This window comes from Haematobia irritans, chromosome 5, assembly GCF_050003625.1.
Source record: "Haematobia irritans isolate KBUSLIRL chromosome 5, ASM5000362v1, whole genome shotgun sequence".
Taxonomy (NCBI): domain Eukaryota; kingdom Metazoa; phylum Arthropoda; class Insecta; order Diptera; family Muscidae; genus Haematobia; species Haematobia irritans.
The window spans coordinates 16,262,167-16,276,758 of NC_134401.1; the positions used below are offsets into that span (position 1 = coordinate 16,262,167).

Consider the following 14,592-nt stretch of genomic DNA (forward strand, 5'->3'; position numbering starts at 1 on the left):
AGAGATCATATACTAACACCATGTACCAAATTTCAGCCGGATCGGATGAAATTTGCTTCTCTTAGAGGCCTCGCAAGCCAAATTTTGGGGTCCGTTTATATGAAGGCTATACGTAAAAGTGGACCGATATAGCCCATTTGCAATACCATCCGACCTACATCAATAACAACTACTTGTGCCAAGTTTCAAGTCGATAGCTTGTTTCGTTCGGAAGTTAGCGTGATTTCAACAGACGGACGGACGGACGGACGGACGGACGGACATGCTCAGATCGACTCAGAATTTCACCACGACCCAGAATATATATACTTTATGGGGTCTTAGAGCAATATTTCGATGTGTTACAAACGGAATGACAAAGTTAATATACCCCCCATCCTATGGTGGTGGGTATAAAAATCAAATTAAATTTCTTTTTCAAGTTCAATTAGTATAAAATTCAGGAAAAATATTCAGTTAGGCTTTCGCTTTTCCAAATCCGAATTGCCGGGCCTCACGCTTGATACCTGCCATCAGATTTTGTACAGCCACCTTGTCCACCTTCTTCGCCGCAGAAAGCCAGTTTGCCTTGAACTGCTGCTCGTCCTTAGCAGTTTTTTGGTCTTCTTTAGGTTCCGCTTGACAATAGCCCAGTATTTCTCAATTGGGCGGAGCTCTGGCGTGTTGGGAGGGTTCTTGTCCTTGGGAACCACCTGCACGTTGTTGGCGGCGTACCACTCCATTGCCGTAATGGCAAGATGCCAAATCCGGCCAAAACAGTACGGAACAACCGTGTTTGTTCAGGAAAGGCAGCAGACGTTTATTCAAACACTCTTTCACGTAATATTCTTGGTTGACAGTCCCGGAAGCCATGAAATTGCTGCTTTTCAAGCCATAGGTACAGAAGGCTTGCCAAACCAGATATTTCTTTGCGAACATTGACAGTTTTATGTGCTTGAAAATATCTGCTACCTTTCCCCTTTCTTTTGACGTATAAAACTCCTGTCACGGAAGCTGCTTGTAGTCGGCTTTGACGTAGGTTTTGTCGTCCATTACCACGCAGTCAAACTTCGTCAGCATCGTCGTGTACAGCCTCAGGGATCGCGCTTTGGCCGTCGTATTTTGTTTATCATCACTACCTTCTTGTAAGTCGATAGTCCGGCTCGTTTTTTGGCTCGATGCACGGTTGTAGGCGATACACCCAGCTTATTTGCGGCATCTCGGAGGGAGAGGTTAGGGTTTCCCTTGAAACTACCGGCAACTCTCTTTGTCGTCTCAGCGGCTTCCGGTTTTCGATTTCCCCCCGATCCAGACTTCCTGGCTGTCGACAAACGTTCCCCAAACACTTTAATTACATTTGTAACGGTTGATTTGGCAACTTTAAGTGATCTTGCCAGCTTTGCGTGCGAGTAGCTCGGATTTTCGCGATGCGCGAGCAAAATTTTGATACGCTGCTCTTCTTGCTTGGACGGCATTTTGACAACTGAAGAGTGAATTCCAAAATTAAAATAGGAGCAACATTCTACACACACACACACCTTCAAAATGAGGGGTGTTCAGATTTTTTAATGCAAAATTGAAAGAAATACGTCAAGTTTATATTGACCAAATTTTGACCGTATCACCCTTTAGGTGGCATTCTCTGGTGAATTTCTCTCTTATCACTGAGTGCTGTCCGATTCCATGTTAAGCTCAATGACAAGGGACCTCCTTTTTATAGCCGTGTCCGAACGGCGTTCCACATTGCAGTGAAACCATTTAGAGAAGCTTTGAAACCCTCAGAAATTTCACCAGCATTACTGAGGTGGGATAATCCACCGTTGAAAAACTTTTTGGTGGTCGATCGAAGCAGGAATCGAACCCACAACCTTGTGTGTGCAAGGCGGGATGCTAACCATTGCACCACGGTGGCTCCCTAGAGCATAGATAATAGAGATATTTTTACACTACACACAATTTTTTTCCAACATTCCTTTTATTTCTGGTAAAAATTAATTATTCTCCAATTTGTAGGATTTTGAATTTTGTTCCAGTTTACACAGAAGTACTACAGATTTTCCGGAAAAACATATTCTTCGAAACTGCGTTATGATGTTCTAAATGCAACAAACTTCACTTCGTAGAATTCGAACAAAATGTTAAGACGTAAGAATTTTTGTCTGCTTGTATCTTAAAAGATACGGTGCGCATTTAGAAGTTAATGTCTACAAGCAGGTCAACTTCGTAGATGGGAGATATGGGTCAATGTTTTAATTGGGCCCCTACACGGACGCAAAAGACTGTTTTTCATATGTTTGGGTGTAAAAATTATATGTTAGGAATTAAAATTTTTTAACACAATATTTTTAAGTGCAAGCATATAATGTTCACAAACTAGCATAACATGTTTGGGACATATGTGTTAATAGGTTAGACATATTATGTTTGGGACATAAAATGTTTGTAAATATAATATGCTTAGATGCAAACATATATTAATTTGGAAATAGCGTATAAACATAAATGTGTTTAGAAGGAGAGACCTAGAGTGTATGCTGCAAATAAAATAATGGAAGTAACCAATTGGCCCCTTAAAAATATATCAACGCAAAGAAAATTTCATTAAAATTTTTTATGTTTGAACAATACAAACAATATTTTGTTTGCACCAATCCTGAAAATATATGTATATGCTTGAAGCAAAATGTGTTTGGGGTATATGTTACAGACGCGATTTTTTTTTTGAGGGTGTATAAACCGACTCCTGACTTGGAGTCTTGAGCATCTAGGTTAGGTTAGGTGGCAGCCCGATGTATCAGGCTCACTTAACTTCTCTCTTATCACTGAGTGCTGCCCATGTTAAGCTCAATGACAAGGGACCTCCTTTTTATTGCCGAGTCCGAACGGCCTTCTACATTCCACTTAGAGAAGCTTTGAAACACTCAGAAATATCTCCAGCAATACTGAGGTGGGATAATCCACCGCTGAAAATTTTCTCGGGATCGGTTTATATGGGGCTATGTATGATTATGGACTGATATGGACCACTTTTGACATGGTTGTTAAATATCATATACTACCACCACGTACCAAATTTCAAGCAGATCGGATGAATTTTGCTTCTCCAAAAGGCACCGGATGTCAAATCTGGGGATCGGTTTATATGGGAGCTATACATAATTATGGACTGATAGGAACCAATTCCTGCATGGTTGTTGGATACCATATACTAACATCATGTACCAAATTTCAACCGAATGGGAAGAATTTTGCTCTTCCAAGGGGCTCTGTAGGTCAAATCTGGGGATCGGTTTATATGGGGCCTATATATAATTATGGACCGATATCGACCAATTTTTGCACCGGAGTTTGAGGCCATATATTAACACCACGTACCAAATTTCAATTGAATCAGATGAATTTTGGTCTTCCAAGAGGCTCCGGAGGTCAAATCTGGTGATCGAATTATATGGGGGCTATATATAATTATGGACCTATGTGGACAAATTTTTGCATGGTTGTTAGAGACCATATACTAACACCATGTACCACATTTCAGCCGGATCGGATGAAATTTGCTTCTCTTAGCGGCCTCGCAAGCCAAATCGGGGGATCGGTTTATATGGGGGCTATATATAATTATAGACCGATATGGACCAATTTTTGCATGGTTGTTAAAAACCATATACTAACACCATGTACCAAATTTCAGCAGGATCGGATGAAATTTGCTTCTCTTAGCGGCCTCGCAAGCCAAACCGGGGGATCGGTTTATATGGGGGCTATATATAATTATGGACCGATGTGGACCAATTTTTGCATGGTTATTAGAGAATATATACCAACACCATGTACCAAATTTCAGCCGGATGGGATGAAATTTGCTTCTCTTAGAGGCCTCGCAAGCCAAATTTGGGGGTCCGTTTATATGGGGGCTATACGTAAAAGTAAAAGATAGCTTGTTTCGTTCGGAAGTTAGCGTGATTTCAACAGACGGACGGACATGCTCAGATCGACTCAGAATTTCACCACGACCCAGAATATATATACTTTATGGGGTCTTAGAGCAATATTTCGATGGGTTACAAACGGAATGACAAAGTTAATATACCCTGCATCCTATGGTGGAGGGTATAAAAAATTCTATTGAAAAATTTTCAGAAAATATTCTATAGAAATAAACCTTTGTTGTTAGTATATATCTCATTTAATATCATAATTTATTATGGTTTTAAATTCTTTAATAAAATAAAATAAATAAAAATAAAAAATCCAGTCTTAGCCGATATTCGATATTCATCCGATCCGGCTGAAATTTGGTACATGGTGTTAGTATATGGTCTCTAACAACCATGCAAAAATTGGTCCACATCGGTCCATAATTATATATAGCGCCCATATAAACCGATCCCCCGATTTGGCTTGCGGAGCCTCTAAAAGAAGCAAATTTCATCCGATCCGGCTGAAATTTGGTACATGGTGTAAGTATATGGTCTCTAATGACCATGAAAAAATTGCGCAACATCGGTCCATAAATATATATAGACGCCATATAAACCAATCAGCAGATTTGACCTCCGGAGCCTCTTGGAAGACCAAAATTCATCTGATTCAGTTTAAATTCGGTACGTGGTGTTAATATATGGCCTCAAACACCAATGCAAAAATTGGTCGAAATCGGTCCATAATTATATATAGCCCCCATATAAACCGATGCCCAGATTTGACCTCCGGAGCCGTTTGGAAGAGCAAAATTCATCCGATTCGGTTGAAATTTGGTACGTGATGTTAGTATATGGTATCCAACAACCATGCAGGAATTGGTTCATATCAGTCCATAATTATATATAGCCCCCATATAAACCGATCCCCAGATTTGTTCCCTGGTGCCTTTCGGAGAAGCAAAATTCATCCGATCTGGTTGGTACGTGGTGGTAGTATATGATATTTAACAACCATGCCAGAAGTGGTCCATATCAGTTCATAATCATATATTGCCGCCCATATAAACCGATCCAGAGATTTGGTTTTGGAGCCTCTTGGAGGAGCAAATTTCATCCGAGTCAGTTGAAATTTTGTACATTGTGCTAGTATGCGGCCGTTAACAACCATTCTTAACTAGGTCCATATCGGTCTATAGTTATATATAGCCCTCAGATAAATCGATCCCCAATCGCACAAAAATTGGTCCATATCAAGTTCATAAATGTATATAGCCCCCATATAAGCGACCCCCATATTTCAATTCTGGCTTCCTTCGTACGGTGCAAAAGTCCATATCGATTCGTAATTATTTGTAGACTTACATACCTTTTTGTCTAATATATACCACGTGTGGACTAACACACAATTTAGAAAACGATTTAAGATACCACAACCCAAGTAATTCGATTGTGTATAACAGTCTTTCGTAGAAGTTTCTACGCAATCCATGGTGGAGGGTACATAATATTCGGCCTTGCCGAACTTGCTGCCGTATATATTTGTTTTTTTTTTTTTTTTCAATTTTTAAATTTTCTACCGCGGAGACTATTTCTTTATTTTTTTTTAATAAAAAAAAAAAAACTTCAAAATGTATTGGGGATTTGTGTGAAGAAGTTTGATTTAAATTGGGATTTTTGTTAACGAAATCGTCCTAATTTGGGAGAAGAGCCAGAAAAATACTGGCAACACTGCTTAAAATAAAAACCAAAGATAATTGAGTATAACAAGATTAAGCATTGTGCTCTTATAAAGAGAAAACAAATGTCAAGGTGTAGAGGGCTATGAGAAAAAAATTGTTTAATTTGTCAATTTTTTCGAAAGCAGCTCTGCCCAGGAATAAATTTAAAACGGCTATATTCACATAAAACCATAATGAATATTCGCTTTAAAATACACATACGTTTTATTTTAATTTTCTACAATCGTTTTAGTATTGCTTTTGTCGGTTTTTATTCAGAAATTTATGAAAAACACAAATGTTATGATATTTTCCGACGCAAACGGCATTACATTTGAAATACACGTCGACGCAAACTTTATGATATTTTGTTGGCAGAGTCCTCTGGTGCTTCAGTTTTGCTATGACAAGACTGCATCTTCTTCTCAATTATCTTTGTAAAAACAAAGATAATTGAGAAGAAGATGCAGTCTTGTCATAGCAGAACTGAAGCACCAGAGGACTCTGCCAACAAAATATCATAAAGTTTGCGTCGACGTGTCTCTCAAATGTACTGCCGTTTGCGTCGGAAAATATCATAACATTATTAAAATTAGCGTTTTTCATAAATTTCTGAATAAAAACCCACAAAAGCAATACCGAAACGATTGTAGAAAATTAAAATAAAACGTATGTGTATTTTAAAGCGAATATTCATTATGGTTTTATGTGAATATTGCCGTTTTAAATTTATTCCTGGGCAGAGCTGCTTTGGAAAAAATTGACAAATAAAACAATTTTTTTCTCATAGCCCTCTACACCTTGACATTTGTTTTCTCTTTATAAGAGCACAATGCTTAATCTTGTTATACTCAATTATCTTTGATAAAAATGCTTTGGTCAAAAATTATAAACTGGCATTCTGAATTTCAAAATCCAGTATTCAACATTTCTCTCTAAAAAAAAAATAATCAGCTTATCTCTTTTATGCTTCCTTAAATATTAGATACACCCTAATATACAATCACTTGCCTTCGCATAACCATTACCAACACACAATCTTTTTATACGATTATGTAACATTTTCATAATTCATGACAACGAGGCTGTAAAAGCTTCAAACTATATGGGGAGAGAGAGAGAAAAACAAAATATAGGAAAGGTTGCCTGATTGTCTGTCACCAAACTGACTGGCAAAACCACTCTTATGACACTTTACGGTCACTGACTCCAGACAACGCAAAGTGAGTGAATGAACAGCAATACAAGACTATCACAACCATAACACACCACACTCGCCCATGCCTCTACTTGAAGGCATGGCCAGCATCGTTTAACGAACCCATAAAGAAACAATCACATATGTCAGCATGGGTAAAAATAGCGCACACAATAGTGAGATAAATACAAGCCGGTCGAACTGCAACAAACAAAAAAGGTATTGGCATATGCCTTGCCTGCATTTCATGCATTACCTAAATGGTGAGTGAATAAAGTGCCACAAGTTATGAAAAACCTGCTACACATGTTAAGACACCCCTGATGATGGAGTTTGCGCATGCGTCATCCATTCCACCAACAAAAGGCTTGTTATAAAGATCCAAATCCTCATCATTATCACCATCACCATTATCATCAGTTACGACAAATGTCAACTTTCTGTTGAGGTTGGAAGAAAATGTTTTTTTAGTTTATGATCTTGACTTAAAGATAAAACAAGGAAAGCTATTAAGAAAATTCACTCTCATTTATATGATCGTTATAATAATTTTCTTTATAAGAGACTTATGATACGTTGGGATTATGGTAGCTTTTCAGATATTTCATAAAATTAATTGTTTTATGTAAAACAATCTTCACAACGAGCCATAGTTAGCCGTTAATCTTTTATAAAACGTAACTAATATGAGAAGGGGAAATCATAAATATCCTTGAAATTGTTTACTCAAAATCTCTTTGGGGTTTAAACAACAAAATTGTTCAGTCGTCAAATGCTTTGAGTTGATGTTTTGATATTAAATCACATCATAATTTTGAAGGAAATAACTAAGCATAACTTACAGAATAGATATCCGGGGTGGCCATAAGTCTTCTCCTCTATATCAAGGATTTGGTCAGCATATGGGGAGAATTTTCTCAAATTCTTAATGACAATTTTCAAAGGATTTCATACAGCTCGACAATTATATACGACAGAAAGTTCGGCCAGGTAGAATCTTTTGCACCGTCCATCATGGACTGCCTATAAAATTAAGGTAAAGACTAACATCCAAAATCGAATTACAGTGACACATCTCACATTTGGACACTCTAAAACGCAGACACCCCTTAAAAGTGAACAGTTGTCGGGAGACAATTTGTAAATCGAATTCCTTAACTGTAAGGACAAATCGAAAAAGTTGATAAAGTTGGAAAAGTTCATGTAAAATTCTCTCTCGCACCCTCAAAAAAAAAATCGCTTCTGTACACTGAAAAAAAAGCATACTCGTTTCCAAAGATTTTGTCTTAACTTTAAAAAATTTGGTATTGATTCCGAGCCAAAGAAGCGGAGAATACAAGTAAGGATACTTTTAAGACACAATTCTCTTTTAAATTTAAGTTTTGTGTACTTGCTTCTAGGAAGCAAATTTTAATTTTTCGCTTTCTCAGCTTTTTTTCTTCATATGCTATCAAAGTCCTTTAAAAACGAGTTAACGGCAACTTTATTTTCCAAATTAGGACTCGACTTCCAGTAGAAATTATGCTATGTTTGAAGTAAAAAACTTCTTTAAAATAAAGTTTTGAAAAACATGTCCTATATTTGAACGATTTTTTGCTTTGTAGTCAAGATGCAAAAAGACAACAAATTTAAAGACAATTTCATTAAATTTAAAGAATTTTTCTGAATTATTAAAGTCAAGTTGACCTTAGCCTATTAATTTTTTCCTTCATGTTAAGATACCCATTTTTAAGTCAAATAACTTAATTATAAGGACAATGCGACTTCATTGAAAAGTTTATCGACTTTTGGACAAGGAAAATAACATTATTTTAGAGAAATGCGTCTTCTATGCTAAGCAAAATTTGTATTCGTATTTTAAAGACATGAAATCTTTGACATCACGACAATATTTTTTTCAGTGTAACATATACCCCAAACACATTTTGCTTCAAGCATATATATTTTCAGGATTGGTGCAAACAAAATATTGTTTGTATTGTTCAAACATATTATGTTTCACCTTAGGGAATACACTGGTAGTAAAACATTTTAATGAAATTTTCTCGGTGTGGATATATTTTAAGGCACTAATTGGTTACTTCCATTATTTTACTTGCAGCATAGCCGCTAAGTCTCTCTTCCTAAACACATATATGTTTATAGACTACTTCCAAATTAATATATGTTTGCATCTAAGCATATTATATTTACAATCATTTTATGCTAGTTTATGAACATTATATGCTTGCACTTAAAAATATTGTGCTAAAAAATTTGAGTTCCAAACACACAATTTTTACACCGAAACATATGAAAAACAGCCTTTTTCGTTCGTGCGTATTTTAAGTGTATGTTAGATATTATTAATATTATTTTCAGTGTAAGTTAGACAAAAAGGCAGATTAAGTACAGTGAAACCTTTGAAAGGTGGACACCCACGGTCGCCTACATTTTGTCCACCTTTGAGAGGTGTCCAATTATGAGAGGTTAATTTTAATGTGTTAATATAGCACACGTGCCCATACAACTGTCCATGTTTGGAAGGTATCCGGGTTTCAGAGTGTCCAAGTTTGAGAAGTTTCACTGTATTTATGTACGTCATATACGTTATTGATCGCTTTATAAGCACGGTTGCCACTAGAGCCAAAAATAATCTACCAAAATTTGGAGAAAATTTTACCAGAAAACTAGCAAACCAACAAAATTTTGTTTTTATTGATATAGAAAATTTTGTGAAAATTTTATTTCTAATGAAAATTTTGTCAAAACTTTATTTATATAGAAAATTTTGCCAAAACTTTATTTATATTGAAAATTTTGCCAAATTTTTATTGAAAAATTATTAAAAATTCTATAAAAAATTTTCTGAAAATGTTATTTCTATAGAAAATTTTATCAAAATGCTATTTCTAGAGAAAACTTTGTCAAAATTTTATTTCTATAGAAAATTTTGTGAAAATTTTATTTTTATAGCAAATTTTGTCAAAGTTCTATTTCTACAGAAAATTTTGTCAAAATTCACATCTGCAGAAAATTTTGTCAAAATTTTATTTCTATTGAAAATGTTGTCAAAGTTTTATTTCTATAGAAAACTTTGTCAAAATTTTATTTTTACATAAAATTTTGTCAAAATTTTATTTCTATAGAAAATTTTGTCAAAATTGTCAAAATTTTATTTCTATAGAAATTTTTGTCAATATTTTATTTCTACAGAAGCTTTTGTCAAAATTTGATTCCTATAGAAAATTGTGTCAACATTTTATTTCTATTGAAAATTTTGTCAAAATTTTATTTCATTCGTTTTGTTTTGTTATTGTTGCTTTTGTTCTTTAAAAAATAACAACAAAATTTTATTTCTATAGAAAATTTTGTCAAAATTTTATTTCTATAGAAAATATTGTCAAAATTTTATTTCTATAGAAAATTTTGTCAAAATTTTATTTCTATAGAAAATTTTGTCAAAATTGTCAAAATTTTATTTCTACAGAAATTTTGGTCAGAATTCTATTTCTATAGAAATATTTGTCAAAATTTTATTTCTATAGAAATTGTTGTCAAAATTTTATTCCTATCGAAAATTTTGTCAAAATTTTATTTCTATTGAAAATTTTGTCAAAATTTTATTTCATTCGTTTTGTCTTGTTATTGTTGGTTTTGTTCTTTAAAAAATAACAACAATATTTTATTTCTATAGAAAATTTTGTCAAAATTTTATTTCTATTGAAAATTTTGTCAAAATTTTATTTCTATAGAAAATTTTGTCAAATTTTTATTTTTATAGGTCAACATTGTATTGTTATAGAAAATTTTGTCAAAATTTTATTTCTAAAGAAATTTTCGTCAACATTTTATTCCTATAGAAAATGTTGTCAAAATTCTATTTCTATAGAAATATTAGTCAAAATTTTTATTTCTATAGAAATTGTTGTCAAAATTTTATTTCTATTGAATATTTTGTCAAAATTTTATTTCTATAGAAAAATTATTAAAATTTTTATAGAAATTTTAATAATTTATAATTTCTGAAAATGTTATTTCTATAGAAAATTTTATCAAAATGATATATCTATAGAAAACTTTGTCAAAATCTTATTTCTGTATTTTGTGAAAATTTTATTTTTATAGAAAATTTTGTCAAAATTTTATTCATACAGAAAATTTTGTCAAAATTTTATTTCTACAAAAATTTTTGTCAACATTTTATTCCTATAGAAAATTTTGTCAAAACTCTATTTCTATTGAAATATTTGTCAAAATTTTATTTCTATAGAAATTGTTGTCAAAATTTTATTTCTATATAATATTTTGTCAAAATTTTATTTCTATAGAAAAATTATTAAAATTTTTATACAAATTTTAATAATTTTTAACTTCTGAAAATATTATTTCTATAGAAAATTTTATCGAAATGATATATCTAGAGAAAACTTTGTCAAAATTTTATTTCTGTATTTTGTGAAAATTTTATTTTTATAGAAAATTTTGTCAAAATTTTATTTCTACAGAAAATTTTGTCAAAATTTTATTTCTACAAAAATTTTGTCAAAATTCAAATCTACAGAAAATTTTTTCAATATTTTATTTCTATAGAAACTTTTGGTAAAATTTTATTCCTATAGAAACTTTTGTCAAAATTTTATTTCTATAGAAATTGTTGTCGAAATTTTATTTCTATAGAATATTTTGTCAAAATTTTATTTCTATAGAATATTTTGCCAAAATTTTATTTCTATGGAAAATTGTGTCGTAATTTTATTTCTCAAGATAATTTGCCCAAAATTTTATTTCTATAGAAAAATTTGTCCAAATTTTATTTCTATAGAAAATTTTTGAAAAATTTTATGTCTATAGAAAATTTTGTTATAATCTTATTTCTAAAGAAAATTTGATAACAATTTTATTTCCATAGAAAATTCTCTGAAAATTGTATTTCTATAGAAAATTTTGTTATAATCTTATTTCTATAGAAAATTTTGTCAACATTTTATTTCTATAGAAAATTTTGTTAAATATTTTGTTTTTCTATAGAAAACTTTATTTATACAGAAAATTTTCGCAATATTTTTTTTTTCTAGAGAAAATTTTGGAAAAAATTTATTGCTATAGAAAATTTTGTCAAATTTTTATTTCTTTAGAAAATTGTGTCAAAATTTTATTTCTATAGAAAATCTTGGCAAAATTTTATTTCTATAGAAAATTTTGTTAAAATTTTATTTCTATGGAAAGTTTTGTCAAAATTTTATTTCTAGAGAAAATTTTGTCAAAATTTTATTTCTAAAGAAAATTTTGTAAAATTTTATTTCTATAGAAAATTTTGTCCAAATATTATTTCTATAGTAAAAATTGACAAACTTTTATTTCTATAGAAAGTTTTTGCCAAAATTTTATTTCTATGGAAAATAAAAAAATAGTTATTTAGCAAAATATCACAAAACTTTCAAATTCACATTAAAAACACTGAATTCGGATTCACCTTAAAAAGTGATTCAAATTCAGTTCAGCGGCTGTTATATTCATCGCTTCTGCGTCAATTTTGTACCACTTCCTGATCCAAAAAGAAAACGTTCACTACTTTTTTGCCGACACATTTTTTACTGGGACATTTATAGCTCCCACATATACTATATGCCCTGATCGATTATGCCATATGTAGATATTCTACTCTTCTTAAGACAAATCACATTTGCATATATTTTCACTAGCTTCAACATTTCCTTAAACAAAAATCCATAAGTCTTTCGGGCATTTCATTAAAAATTCTCAATTTTGGTTTTCATTTCAGAGTGGCAATGTTGAGAAAACTTCTAATACCAACTACTGTTGTTGTCGTCAGCATTTTACTCGTACTAACCACCTTAATAACGCTTGCACAAACGGAAACAACAGCTGTGGTGACACCATCGGCCCCCACCCGACAACCACCAGCATCAACGAAAACAGCAAAACCAACGACAAAATCTCAGCGACCTGTTACCATAATCCTGGCATCGTCAGCTGCTGCAGATGTCAACCAAACAACAACCGGTAATACGAAGAATACCAATCTCAGCGATAGCAAGAATGACAACAGCAACAACAATAACAACAACAATGGCAAATCCAACAAGAACAAAGTTAACACGAAAAGATTGTTAAATAATGCAGCGGAGGAAACAACAACATCGTTGTTGCCTCTACAGCCACCTTTGAATGTGACATCAACCACTTTGGCCAGTTTCATTCTAAATCAGCAACGTCAACAGCAACATCGAAAACAACGACAGCAACAAACGCAACAACAGTTGCAGCAACAAAAACAAAAGCAATTACAAGAAAAGCTACAGCATCAACAGAAAGAGCAGGAGCACTATCATCAGCAGCAGTTGGAGGGTATAGCGAAAAAACAACAACAACGTCGCCAACAGCTACAACAACAACATCAGAAGAAAGACAAACAAAAACATGTGGCAGAGCACCAGGACCAGGAGCAAGAGCCGCAGAGCCAACAACATGAGCCCTATCAAATTCGACAACACGAACAAGATGTTGGCGAAACGCAACAATCTCCAGAACATTTAATAAATGTTCCAAATGGAAATGACAGCCATGAAGAAAATCTGAAAAAGGTAAGAATTCCAATTTTCAACGAAAAACTGAAACTGACAAACTGGCATAGCTCGACAAACGGACGCTAACCAACATGAAACAGGTGGCAAAGCATGACACTGGATTGAGGATAAACGGATTGGACATCCAATGAAGGAATTTTCAAATTGAAGGGTTGCCTTGCCTTGTGGTTGCTAGATGACGATGATGAAGGTGCGGTTGGGAAGCTAAAGATGGATGTGGCTAAATTTTTGTATTCTTTTTTCTTTCCCTTGTGGCTTATTTAACACTTCCAAATTGAAATGTGGGTCGAGACAGGTGGAGTCCGGATATATTTTAATTTATATGCCAAAGGATGTGTGTTTAGATTGTTATCTCATGGCCGTGATTGTTGGAGAGGAAGTTTTATGATGCAATAGATTATTGCTTGTACTGATGGCATTTTGGGGTTTCACAGCATATGCTAATTTAGTTGAACATGCTTTGATTATTCTTGTCATAGTGATCAGATTTAGCTAAATATATGACTTTTAAGCGCACTGAATTGTGACCCTGGTTGCCACATTTAGTAGAATTCTACCAAAAATGACCAAACTTCCTATAGAAAATAAATTTTGGTAAAACCTTCTATAGAAATAAAATGTTGGCAAAATTTTGTACAGAAATTAAAACTTGGCTAAACTTTCCATATAAAAAAATTGACAAAATTTTCAATAGAAATAAAATGTTGACGAAATTGTTATAGAAATAAAATGTTGATAACAATTTCTATAGAAATAAAATTAAAAAAAAGAAATAAAATTTTGACCAAATTTACTATAGAAAACAAATTTTTTTGAAAACTCTTCTATAGAAATATAATATTGGCGAAGTAGAAACAAAACAAAATTTTGGCAAAATTTTCCATAAAAATCTTTGGAAAAATTTCCTATAGAAATTAAATTTTGGTAACATTTTGACAATAATGTTCTATAAGAATATAATTTGGACAAAAATGTTTTACAGAAATTAAGTTTTGACAAATATGCTGTACAGAAATAAAATTTTAACACAAAATGTCAATAAAAATAAAACTTTAGCACAAATTTTCTATAGAAATAAAATTTTGACACAATTTTCTAAAGAAATAAAATTTTGACAAAATTTTCTATAGAAATAAAATTTTGACAAAATTTTCTATAGAAATAAAATTGTAACCAAATTTTAG

At 32.5% G+C, this 14,592-nt stretch overlaps 1 protein-coding gene across 2 annotated transcripts in view; it reads left to right on the forward strand.

Annotated features, from left to right (window-relative positions):
- Nucleotides 1–14,592, forward strand: part of LOC142240755 (uncharacterized) — a 36,618-nt gene that overhangs the window by 13,140 nt on the left and 8,886 nt on the right. For both annotated transcript variants that reach the window (XM_075312473.1, XM_075312474.1), the window contains exon 2: nucleotides 12,583–13,405. In XM_075312473.1, the coding sequence (XP_075168588.1) occupies nucleotides 12,583–13,405 (823 nt within the window). The remainder of the gene's footprint in view (nucleotides 1–12,582; nucleotides 13,406–14,592) is intronic.